This window comes from Pseudorca crassidens, chromosome 5, assembly GCF_039906515.1.
Source record: "Pseudorca crassidens isolate mPseCra1 chromosome 5, mPseCra1.hap1, whole genome shotgun sequence".
In the NCBI taxonomy this organism is placed as follows: domain Eukaryota; kingdom Metazoa; phylum Chordata; class Mammalia; order Artiodactyla; family Delphinidae; genus Pseudorca; species Pseudorca crassidens.
In genome coordinates, this window is record NC_090300.1 from 90,391,288 (window position 1) to 90,403,885 (window position 12,598).

A 12,598-nucleotide genomic window follows, 5' to 3' on the forward strand; every position below is an offset into this window, starting at 1 on the left:
AGGCTGCGTTACCTTGTACAGAATAGTTTTACGTATAAAATGAGGTGTCACATAAATGGGGAATCATTGATTAACAGCTTATAAATGTAATTTTCAAATGTTCACATATATAATGTTTCACATATAATGTTTCACATATAATGTTTCCATATAGTGATGGAACAGCTTCTAATTCTCTTTTTCAAGGATTTTTGTGTAATTTTAGTTATGGTTCGTTGATTTTCTATCATGTTGTATACAAGCTCTTGTGGAGAAATAATGGTTTCCACTCCATTTAAATATCTAAAATTGATTTCACCTACTTTCCTCTGAATATTTTCTAGCTTCAACAATTACTTCATCTATGGACAGAAAGCAGAGCACTGTAACACCTCCTGCAGAAGGTAGTATGCTGTTTTTGGTTTTTGTTTGTTTGTTTGTTTGTTTTTGAGGCCAGCACTGAAGCGTGGAATGTTGAGCTTCCTTAGAAACATAGTCGATGGTCTGGACCAAGTCCAGCCTTGTGCCCAGTTGAAGAATATGGTGGTCTGAATGCTGTGGGATGAGGGACCTGAACGACCTCACCCATCTTCCCCTAAAACAGCTCAATTCCACTGGAAGACTGTGGAGCTTTCTCTATCAGGCACTGTGCTGGGCTTTGTGGGGAACATAAAGATGAGCAAGACTATCAGAGAGCCCCCAGGGAGCTCAGTTTTGTGGGGGAACCCTGACAGGAGCACAGTTATCACACAGGCAGAGGAGGGAAGCACTCACATCGAGTGTACCAGGAGTGTACAGAGGGGGTGATTAAGCACCAAGGCTTAGAGAAGGCCTCACAGATGAGGTAGCATGTGAATCAGGTCTTAAAGGTAGAGTACTTTAATAGAAAAAGAGCATCGTGTAGGGCACCTTAGAGAGTGAAAACGATGTGAGAAATGACATAGAAATGGAATTGTGCTTGGTGTTTTTTTCTGCAGTTTGGGGGAATGTAGTGGGTGATAAGATTGCAAAGTGAGTCAATGTGAAAAAGAGGGCTTTCAAAGCCAATACGAAGACATTTGAACTTATTCTTCAGGCAGTGAGAGATCTCTGGAGGGTTTTAGAGTTGAGGGAACCACATCTGTGTTACAGAATGATGTACTGGCTGCAGTGTAAGGTATGAACTGAAAGGAGAAGGGTTTTGAGACAGAGACAGAAGTTAGGAGGCCTTTGCAGCAATCCAGGTACATGGCAACGAGGACTTAATCTAGGTTATGGTTGTGAGAAAAGAAAGGAAATGCCCCAAAGCCAATGAGGATTTGTCAGTGTGCATAAGGCTAGATGAGACTGGAAGATATTTGTAGGCAAAGGATGCAGAAAAGATGGGATGTGACTGCTGGTTTGGGAGCAGAGATGAGAATCTACTATCTTCTCAGTGAAGCAAGAAGTGAAATCACCCTAGCTGATCACAGGAGCATATGGAGAATATATCTGTCAGACAGGTGCCAAACCCACTGAGTGTTGTAGAGGTATAGGCCATTGTGTAACTTATCACAACAGGTATGAAAAAGGAAAGAAGAGGATGAAGAAAGGGTGAAAAAATAACACTAACATAAGTACTATCATTATAGGTGTAGGGTGATTGACTGAAGTTTATAGAATGGAGGAAGGTGAAAGAACAGAGAATATCTGCAGTGCTTGGAATCCTCACCATTAGAGTTACTTCTTCGGATACTGTGCCCCTGTTCAAATACATGTTTATTTGATTAGCAAGAACTTTCTTTTACAAAAATGAGTCAGATATTGAGGTTAAATATTAAAGCCTTATATTGCTTATAAGCTAAACTTCCAAATCCCAAGAACAACAGGACATTCACAACTTGCTATCTCGCCAGTCTCTTATTTTTCTGGTTTTATCTTAATCCCGATTCCCTTATGCACATATATGCTTCCCACACCCAACCTCTAGCAGTTCTCTAACAAGCCATGTTCTTGCTTCTCTCCAAGCCTTTGCCAAATTGGAGTTTCTTGCTATGAGGGGATGCCACTTGGAGTGATGGAAAGAGCATGGATTTACCTGCCCTCTTAGATCTGCATTAAAATCCTCCCTCTTCATCTAGTAATATGATCTTTATTTGGCCATGAAATGCAAAGGCTTGAGTACATCACAGAGGGGGCAGATGACACCAAAAGAGGATAGAAGAAATGTTAAATGCAAAGTTTAGAAAAAATAAGCTTCATCCACGTAAAAATTTTGCCATACCACAGCTGGTTCTGTTTATGTTAAACTGATGAAATCAATGACGCTCTCCTTCGTTACAGGTGACTTGTGACAGATACACCTAATCACCTGTCAGCAAACCCCTTTCTGTCAGGTACACATGTCAGCTTATGGGAAAGCGTGAGCTTCTACATTAGGAGATGCTTGCCGGTCTTAATTTGTACTTTAAAATATGGAAAAATAGGTCAATGCTATATTTAATCCTGATAATGTTATTGAATGTATGGAAACAAAATCTGTGAGCAAGGTTCACAGCAAACTGTCAGGGAGTATATGTGTGAATGAATAGGAAGGAAGGGGAACTCATTGAAAGGCCATATTTGATACTATTACATGCTTGCAATAAAATCCTTTTTATAGAAAATTTACAGAGGAAACTAATCCTTGTTTTTGCATTGATTTGTATTTATATACTATAGTACTTTTTTTCTAGAAGAATACTTCTAAGCATCTCTTACCACTTGGCATCATCATTTTTCATTTTTGTGAGGTGGTTGAACTAAAGAAATTACAGATTATTTAAAAATCTGTTTGTTTATTTATTGGTTAATTTTTATTGGAGTATAGTTGCTTTACAATGTTGTGTTAGCTTCTACTGTACATCAAAATGAATCAGCCATACATATACATATATCCCCTCCCTTTTGGATTTCCCTCCCATTTAGGACACCACAGTGCATTAAGTAGAGTTCCCTGTGCTTTACAATATGTTCCCATCAGCTGTCTATTTTATACATGGTATCGATAGTATATATGTGTCAATCCCAATCTCCCAATTCCTCCCACCCCACCCCTTTCCCCCTTGGTATCCATACATTTGTTCTCTATGTCTGTATCTCTATTTCTGCTTTGCAAATAAGGTCATCTATACCATTTTTCTAGATTCCACATATATGCATTAATATATGATATTTATTTTTCTCTTTCTGACTTACTTCACTCTGTATGACACTCTCTAGGTCCACCCACATCTCCACAAATGACCCAATTTTGTTCCTTTTTATGGCTGAGTAATATCAATTGTATATATGTACCACATCTTCTTTATCCATTCCTCTGTTTATGGACATTTAGGCTGCTTCCATGTCCTGGCTATTGTAAATAGTGCTGCTATGAACATTGGGGTGCATGTGTCTTTTTGAATTATGGTTTTCTCTGGCTATATGCTCAGTAGTGGGATTGCTGGGTCATATGGTAGCTCTATTTTTAGTTTTTTTTTTTTTTTTTTTTTTGCGGTACGCGGGCATCTCACTGCTGTGGCCTCTCCCGTTGCGGAGCAAAGGCTCCGGACGCGCAGGCTCAGCGGCCATGGCTCACGGGCCCAGCCGCTCTGCAGCACATGGGATCCTCCCAGACTGGGGCACGAACCCGTGTCCCCTGCATCGGCAGGCGGACTCTCAACCACTGCGCCACCAGGGGAGCCCTATTTTTAGTTTTTTAAGGAAGCTCCATATTATTTTCCATAGTGGCTGTATCAGTTTTCATTCCCACCAACAGTGTAAGAGGGTTCTCTTGTCTCCACACCCTCTCCACCATTTACTGTTTGTAGATTTTTTGATGATGGACATTCTGACCGGTGTGAAGTGATACCTCATTGTAGTTTTGATTTGCATTTCTCTAATAATTAGTGATGTTGAGTACCTTTTCATGTGTTTGTCGGCCATCTGTATGTCTTCTTTGAAGAAATATCTGTTCAGGTCTTCCGCCCATTTTTGGATTGGGTTGTTTGTTTTTTTGATGTTGAGCTGCATGAGCTTCTTGTATGTTTGGAGATTAATCCTTTGTCAGTTGCTTCATTTGCAAATATTTTCTCCCATTCTGAGGGTTGTTTATTTGTCTTGTTTATGATTTCCTTTGTGGTGCAAAAGCTTTTAAGTTTAATTAGGTCCCACTGGTTTATTTTTGTTTTTATTTCCACTACCCTAGAAGGTGGATCAAAAAAGATCTTGCTGCGATTTATGCAAAGAGTGTTCTTCGTATGTTTTCCTCTAAGAGTTTGATAGTGTCTGGCCTTACAGTTAGGTCTTTAATCCACTTTGAGTTTATTTTTGTGTAGGGTGTTAGGGAGTGTTCTAATTTCATTCTTGTACATGTAGCTGTCCAGTTTTCCTAACACAGCATTGTAAAGCAACTACACTCCAATACAAATTAATTAATAAAAAAAAGAGTGAGATCGATGTAGATATACTGATATGGTGATAGGTCTATTATATATCAACAAAAAAGAAAAAGACTTAGGACAATATACACAGTATGATATGCAATATACATCTCAATTTATATATATATATATAAATTAAAATATGCATGTTTGTATGTAAATACATACTTAAATGTGCATATTTACATCTGAAAGACAGAGCAAGTGCTTCTCATTGTTTTGTAGAGTTAGGAAGTACATCTGAGGTGTTAGGAAGAATAAAGGAAATTTTTATTCTTTACATAAATAAATAAATAAAATCTGTTGATTTAACTGATTTTGTGATTCACTGAATAAAAATTAAACAAAATAATTTCCACCTTGTTCAGCCTGATTGCCATCTTAGCTATTTTTAATGAAAGTACCATATCTTTCCACATTTATGTTTGTCTGAATTGCCACCCTTAAGGATAGGTGTTTAGTTCTGATGTTACTGATTTTTCACTTTCATCAAAACTTAGGAGGAGAAAACCACATCACTAATTATTCCATTTTTCCCCCCCTGAGGAGCATGAGTTGTATGATCAATCTAATAGTCTCTGAAGCCAAAAGATTAGGTTTAGAAAACTGCCTTTGTCTTTTAACTTAGATTCTGCATTCTCATCTGTTTGTCTTATAGATCAAATCTCCTGAATTAATTTCATAACACTTTAAACAATTTTGTCACATATATAATTCATGTTGTTTTCCTAATGATGCATAATACTGGAGGAAGTTGGTTAATCTTTGGATGGGTTTAATACTTTATGTATACTTCATGAATGTTAATTTCTTACATAAGTCTAATATTTCTGGAATAAGACCTCGCTAAGTAATGTTCAAGTACAATTTCATGTAATATGCTGTGAATAAATTTTAACACTGAAATTCTTTATCAAGCTTTTCTCTTATTATTCTCTGTATTTGTGCATGTGTGTCTGTGTGTGTGTGTGTACAGTTAACACTTCACTATCAGTACTAGTGGGTACAAAGGCTGTGCTCTTTTGCCCTCTTGAGCTGTGTACAAGTATACTGCTAACAACATGGGAAATAGTCCTCAGAGACAAGTTGCCCTGCTTCAGAGCCTTCAGGGGTGATACAAATGAGACCAAGGGAGGAAACTGCACCGACAAGAGAATAACCTGGGCCTCCAGACTTGACGAGAATCCTGCCCTTCAGATTGATCCAGTGGCCATCACTCATGATGGGTATTACAGGTGTCAAATGGTAACACCTAATGGGAATTTCCATCGTGGATATCACCTCCAAGTGTTAGGTAAGGAACGTCATATATTGTGGTGTTTCAGGTAACCAGATTTTGGGCTGAAACAAATCTCCGAATTCCATGTCCCATGTGTTAAGACTGAAGCATTTCCCCTACATTTCTGCAGTGCCCCCTGAGGTGACCCTGGTTCAAACTGAGAATGGAACTGCAGTGTGCAAGGCAGTTGCAGGGAAGCCAGCTGCACAGATCTCCTGGACCCCAGAGGGAGATTGTGTCACTGAGCAAAAACGTCATTGGGACAACGACACAGTGACCGTCCAGAGTACATGCTACTGGGAGGGCCGCCATGTACCTAATGTGTCCTGCTCTGTCTCCCACTTGACTGGCAACAAGAGTCTGTCCATAGAGCTGGATCAAGGTTAGTAATTTTTCTAGTTTTGTTTTTGATTTTTCCATTCTTTCAGAAGAGTTACCTTAAGAAGAAAAAAGGAGTGTGCAGAGAAATTTCATTCAAGGATGTCCTTTCCACCCTCCACTTTATCTCCCTTTCCTCCTCAAAGTAAAAAGATTGCCTGGAAGAATAATACAAAAATTTATTGTAAAAAGCCATATTATCAAATGCAGTTTATTCTACTTCTTTTTTTTTTTTTTCGGCCATGCTGCACAGCTTCCAGGATCTCAGTTCTGGGACCAGGGATTCGAACTGGGCCATGGTAGTGAAAGCCCGAATCCTAACCACTAGGCCACTAGTGAACTTCCCAATTTATTCTTCTTTTAATGTTCTCTTCTGTACTACTAAATTGGCTTGTGTAGTGTACTTTTACGTAAATATTTATGGTTTTAATAGAAGGATAATGGGTAATTTTAAACAAATAAATATTATTTTATTAGAAGAATAACGTTGCTCATAAATTATCTTCATGAATTTTCAGTCTGGTAGAATTTTCTCCTCCAGGGTCTTCCAGTGAAATTTCTTTAATGTCTTATAATAGTATCTATGATTCAGTTCATTACAGTTTAGTTTCTCTACTCTCTGCTGCCATCTACTCTTATTTCTTGTTATAAAAAATATTATTCTAATCAACATAACTCATATAGTTTAAAGTCTATGTTGTTCTATAGGGCTACCATGAAAAACGTTAGCCATCTCTCTGCCTCTCCAACCCCACCTCTCCATTCTTACACAACTCTCTAGAGACAAGTACTTTCAGATCTTCAAGTGTTTCTTCTAGTAATTGACTCAGTTTTTATAAACAACATGGTTGTGCTGCTATTTCTTAATATAACAAATTTAAACCTAGTGTACCCACTTCCTCTTATGGTAGATGAGGATTTAACTTTACCTTCTCTTCCCTCACCATTCATATGTAGTAAAATAGCAATTTTTGGTTAAATTAAATAGCCAGTGTTTACATTATTTTGAACATGTATGTTTTGTTAAGCTCTGAATCAAGAAATAAACTCATACTTTCATTTTTGAATAACTTTTTGTTTTTCCTGGCCTTAATTGCTTTCCTTTTTCATTTCCTTAATAATGCATGTACCTATTATTAATTATCACTAACACTAAAAACAAAACAAAACAAAACCCTAGAAAACGCCTCTTAATACTGCTTTCCACATGGTCAGATTTGTTAGGTAATGTCAGTTCAGTTCCATTTTTTTTTCCTTGAAGACATTCTTTCTTGAGTTTTTACATGCTCTTGTTCTAATCTGGCCTGGTTGGTCACGAGACATGCTGCACAGCTATTGTCCTGGATGTTCTCTTTCCCTCAGTCCTCTGGTTGATGCCACGTCTGTGTAATCTGAGTTCCTTCTGCCTTCCTGACATTTGTTTGTTTTAATCTATCTTCCACATACAAGGCTTTCCATAACTCCTTGGCTATCCGTTCACTTAAAAGTGAACACTAAGGAGCTGATTGGAAGTTATATTATCTGTGAGTGGGTTTGTTAGCTAGTAGGTTTCTATAGGGTGAAAACAGGTGACTGTTTTAAAATTGGGGATTCCTTATTTCCTTAGGTACCTGAAGGTCTTTTCTCTGAGGCTATTCAGACTCTGCAGAAAATAACTCTCCAGTCTCTTGCCTGGGAGGGATAATCCTGACTATCAGTGTTCTGGGAGCAGGGAGGAGAGGGGAGTGTGTGTGTGTGTGTGTGTGTGTGTGTGTGTGTGTGTGTGTGTGTATGACTGTTGAGAACTCGACTTTCTTTTAATGACACTTCATCTTCACCCTCCATTATGTCTGGATCCTTGACACTCTGGAGTTTCTCCAGTTCATCTTCTTTGGGTCACACTTCCTGTTTTCTGCTGGTCGGGGAAGGTATGATAACGTGGTTGCACGGGCTGGGAGGAGACTTGGCAGCCCATCTGTTCTTAATACAGACTTTCAAGGAAGCTTCCAACTTTAGCTCCACGCTTCACTCCCTACATTCCCCCTTCTCTATATTTGGTCTTTCCTACTCTAGAGTCTTCCTGGAGTTCACTAAGGTTTATACTTATTTCACTCTGAATTATTGGCCATTCTTCTGTTCATTTTTCACCCTAAAAACAAGCTGAAATCTTTCATCTGCTCTTGTCTTCATCCATGTTCTCTTTGTCTTTGCAAGTCTATAGTTTAAAAAATTCTCTGCTGATGTTTTAGTAAGTGTTAAGAAAGGAGAAGAGGAAAACACATGGGTTTAAACCACAATTTTCTAATATCTATTCTTAAAGTTTTATATACATATTAATAGTTTAGCAGTATTTACTGAGAAGAGTAATTGCCACTGGTTATGTATGAAGTCCGACCACCCAGTATTACAATATGATGTCATATTTATAGAATCTCAGAACTGGAGGGACTCTCTAGTCCACTCCCACCCAGTGCAGATATGTCTTCCTCGCAGGGTGGACCTTCACCTGTGCTAGTGCACTTCCAATAAAAGAGAGCCCATTAGTTTGAAAGAGAGGGTTTCAAAACAATGTGGTCATTTTAAAATGCAAAACCAAACTTCTTTTTCAAATAAAAATCCAATGTTTAAAAACAAAGTATTGAAGGAAGGTGGAGGGACTGGATGCGGCCTCCACTTACCTCCCTCTGCTGCCCCAGCCGCGTTCACGAAACACCAGGAGCACAGTCTCAAAACCTCTCAGAGCTGGCAATTCCTTGGTTGACTTGTCCTCCGATCAGATTGAACTTTGTATTGCTGCCAGCAGTCAGTGAATAGTTTAAAGTTGCTGCCATGCATTCATTTCAGTTTCAATGCCCTGGAAGAAAGGTGACTTCAGAATTAGGGTTATTTATCCAAATAGTTTCCTTACAACTCTATTTATTTCTGAATATTGGAGATGAGAAACACTCTATTACTATAACAGAGAGGTCTAAATTTCACATCTCTCTTACAGGAATTCACCACATGAATCCTTAAAGCAATAAAATACTGATACAAGATGATGTCTTGAAAACTTAAGAGTCTGAAATGATAAAACAATTTAATTATAACAATTATTTGAACTATAAATGGATCAAAAGTTTTCAAATAAAATCACAGAAATGAATTTCATGTATTGTGAGACATTCTTGAACCATGCTATATATATAGTTTTTAAACAGACTTTATTTTTTAGAGCAGTTTTATGACAACGGAGTATTGAGTGGAAAGTACAGAGCTCCCATATAACCCTTGACCCTACACATGCATGGTCTCCCTGTCTATCTAAATCCCCCGCTCCGCGGTTGTACCTTTGTTATAATGAATGACCCTACGTTAACACATCATTATCACTCAAAGTCCATAGTTTACATTAGGGTTCATTCTAGGTGCACATTCTATGAGTTTTGACAAATGTATAAATGCCATGTATTCACCGTTATAGTATCATATACTGTAGTTTCACTGCCATAAAAGTCCTCTATGTTCCACCTATTTATCCCTCCTTCCACCTTAACTTCTAACAACCCCTGATCTTTTTACTCCATAGTTTTGTATTTTCCAGAATGTCATATGGTTGGAATCATACAGTATTTAGCCTTTTCAGATTGGTTCCTTTCACTTAGTAATATGCTTTTAATTTTCCTCCATGATTTCATGGCTTGATAGCTCATTTCTTTCTACTGCTGAATAATAGTAAATCATACATTTTTGTGTCTACATTTACAGATGCCAAAACATCAGCACCCTTAAGAGTTTTACGTATCGTTCCCCCTATTTTTATTATCTTGGTCATCGTTGGATCCATTTGGCTTTTGAAAATCAGTGGCTGCAGGTACTGACTGATGCTTTCTCTTCTCCTGCTTTATTGGATTAGAAAAGAGTCAAAAAATGGAATTGACTGGGTAAAAAGGGAACTCTGCTCAATATTCTGTAATAACCTAAATGGGAAAAGAATGTAAAAAAGAATCGATATATGTATATGTATAACTGAATCACTTTGCTGTACACCTTAAACTAACACAACATTGTAAATCAACTATAGTCCAATATAAAATAAAAATTTTAAAAAAGATGTTAACCTCAGTTCTCTCATAATCAATAAGTGTGTCCTGAAAATAACAGACTTGGACTACACTAATGACGAGGGGGATTTTTCTAGGTTACTTAGACATGCAAGCATAGTGAATTAGACATGCAAGCATAGCCCACTTAGGGCAGGATCTTGGGAGAGACAGTGCATGCTATTTTCTATTTGAGAAAAGAATTACAGTGATTCATTTCATACACCAAATATGAGGTGTCACATATATTCTATTACATCAAACTTCTTTGCATAATTTCACTTCCTTTTCCAAAATCCAGAATTATCTTATTTGGACGAATTAACTTACAAGCAGCATTCTTCACTCATTTCTGGTAGTTCATTTCTGATTTATTAAGGCTTCTATCAAAATGAACCACAATTGTCAATAGCATACTGTTTTGTTTTTCCATTTTCAATCTGAATAATAATGTTTTGACATTCACTCAAGCTAATTTTTATTTTTGCAGAAAATTGAAAAAAACAGAACATACTTCAGTTTTTGAGGAGGTAAGATAACATTAAAAAGAATATTTATAAACTTTTAAGCTATGTAGTCTGAAAATCTAGTCACATAATTTGTAATTTGCATCATTATTAGTATTTTAGTTGAAAAGCAAAAATTCTAACTTTACAGTGCTGTCAGGTGTACTTATTCTGTTAATTATCCACCAAGTACTGTTTATATACACTCCAAATCCATATTTTTATTTCAAGAACTGCATCCTACAAAAGACATAATGTTTGCCTCATTTGGGCTGTAATCTTTGGAGAAGTTGAATTGGTACTTCCTCTCCCACTAAACCAGCTCTAATTCTTGACTTCCTTTTTTCAATACCATCATCATTTCTCTCTTACCCAAGCTTAAAACCTATCCAGCTCTATAATCTCTTATAGCCAATAGCTTACTAAGTCTTTGACACTCTCCTCTGAAATACTTCTCATATCACTCCATTCTTCTCCACTCCTACTTTCAGACAACTGTTATCATGTCACACTGAGACTTAAATAATCAATAATTTTTTGATAAAATATTAGAAAAGTCTTGCTCTTATGTTCATGTAAGCCCAGAGACTACTATTGGTAGACACTAAAGCTGTGGGCCCTTGTTAGAAAAACACAGGTGGTTACTGATTTCTGGCTTTTTTGAATTGATTTTAACTTTGGGTTATTTCTTAGGATGAAATGCAGCCCTATGCCAGCTACACAGAGAAGAACAATCCACTTTATGATACTACAAACAGGGTGAAGATGTCTAAGGTGTTACAAAGTGAAGTTGATGGGATGAGTCTCCATACTGTATATGTTCCTGAAGTGTAGCACCAGGACAAATGAATCAAGATACAGTACAGATACTGTTTTGATTTTCTTGGAGTTCTGGAATGGAAGGCTTATTTTGAAATTAGCTTTTCAAAGATTCTTAGAAGACAGAGACATTCTAGAGGATTTGCATTCATATCCTTATACATTTGAAATTTTAGAATTTTAGCTGTTACTATGTAGTTCTTTGAAGAACTGATATTATTACAAAGAAAGCTCATGCTCATGATAAAATATTCAAATTGTTCAATACAGTAGATGATGAAAACTGAGTTACCTCAAGTAACTCCACAGAACGAACAATTAACCAACAGTTTTTATGTAATCTTCTAGAAAATTTCTATGTGCATATGTCATATCTATATGTGCATGGTATATGTGTGCACTTATATGTCCATTTATATATACATACACATATCCTTGTCAAGACACAAATGGGGACAGACCATAGTTTTGTTCTGTACTTACAGAAAGCTAATAATGTAATATATCCTGAAGATCTTTTATATCAACACAAGCAGAGCTACCTCATTCTTCCTAATGGTTACAAAAAATTCCATTGTATGTAATGGAATTTAATTTAATTAACCACAACTCTAGTGGTGGACATTTAGATTAAGCTTTGTTTGTTTTGCTATTATAAACAATACTACATAGAATGTTTCTTGTGACTATATCTCTTTGTATGTATTTGAATATATCTGTAAGATAATTTCCTTGAGTGAAATTGCCAGGTCAAAGGGTTTGTGCATTTCTTTTATTGACTAATATGTCAAACTGTGTCAATTTACATTCCCTCTAACGCTGTTTGAATGTGCCTTTTCTGTTATTTTAATATCTGTAAAATGCCAACCTACTGTTAGCTAATATGATATAAGATTATAATAAGAATTTCACTATTTAATAAAACTGAATTTATATTTTCCTTTAATGCTTGTGTGTGTGTGTGTGTGAAAGAGAGAGAGAGAGAGAGAGAGGGAGAGGGAGAGAGGGAGGACAGACATGTGAGGACATTAGCTTCTTCTGAACTTATATCTCTATAGAGGTATTGCTATCTAATGCCTAATAGTTTTGCAGATGTGATAAATTGGAAATGTGTATTTTTATGGTGTGCACTTTACTGTGATGCATTTATCAAAT

The 12,598-nt window shown here is 36.8% G+C and overlaps 1 protein-coding gene and 1 long non-coding RNA gene across 2 annotated transcripts in view; one reads left to right on the top strand and one right to left on the bottom strand.

Annotated features, from left to right (window-relative positions):
- Positions 1-12,389, top strand: part of CD200R1 (CD200 receptor 1) — a 32,796-nt gene extending 20,407 nt beyond the window's left edge. Inside the window, exons 3-8 of the mRNA XM_067738902.1 lie at positions 324-383; positions 5,377-5,694; positions 5,810-6,061; positions 9,784-9,889; positions 10,609-10,648; positions 11,318-12,389. Coding sequence (XP_067595003.1) covers positions 324-383; positions 5,377-5,694; positions 5,810-6,061; positions 9,784-9,889; positions 10,609-10,648; positions 11,318-11,458 — 917 coding nt within the window. The 3' untranslated portion in view covers positions 11,459-12,389. The remainder of the gene's footprint in view (positions 1-323; positions 384-5,376; positions 5,695-5,809; positions 6,062-9,783; positions 9,890-10,608; positions 10,649-11,317) is intronic.
- Positions 1-12,598, bottom strand: part of LOC137225214 (uncharacterized) — a 79,353-nt gene that overhangs the window by 20,557 nt on the left and 46,198 nt on the right. The window contains exon 2 of the long non-coding RNA XR_010943739.1: positions 8,715-8,890. This is a non-coding gene — a long non-coding RNA (uncharacterized lncRNA). The remainder of the gene's footprint in view (positions 1-8,714; positions 8,891-12,598) is intronic.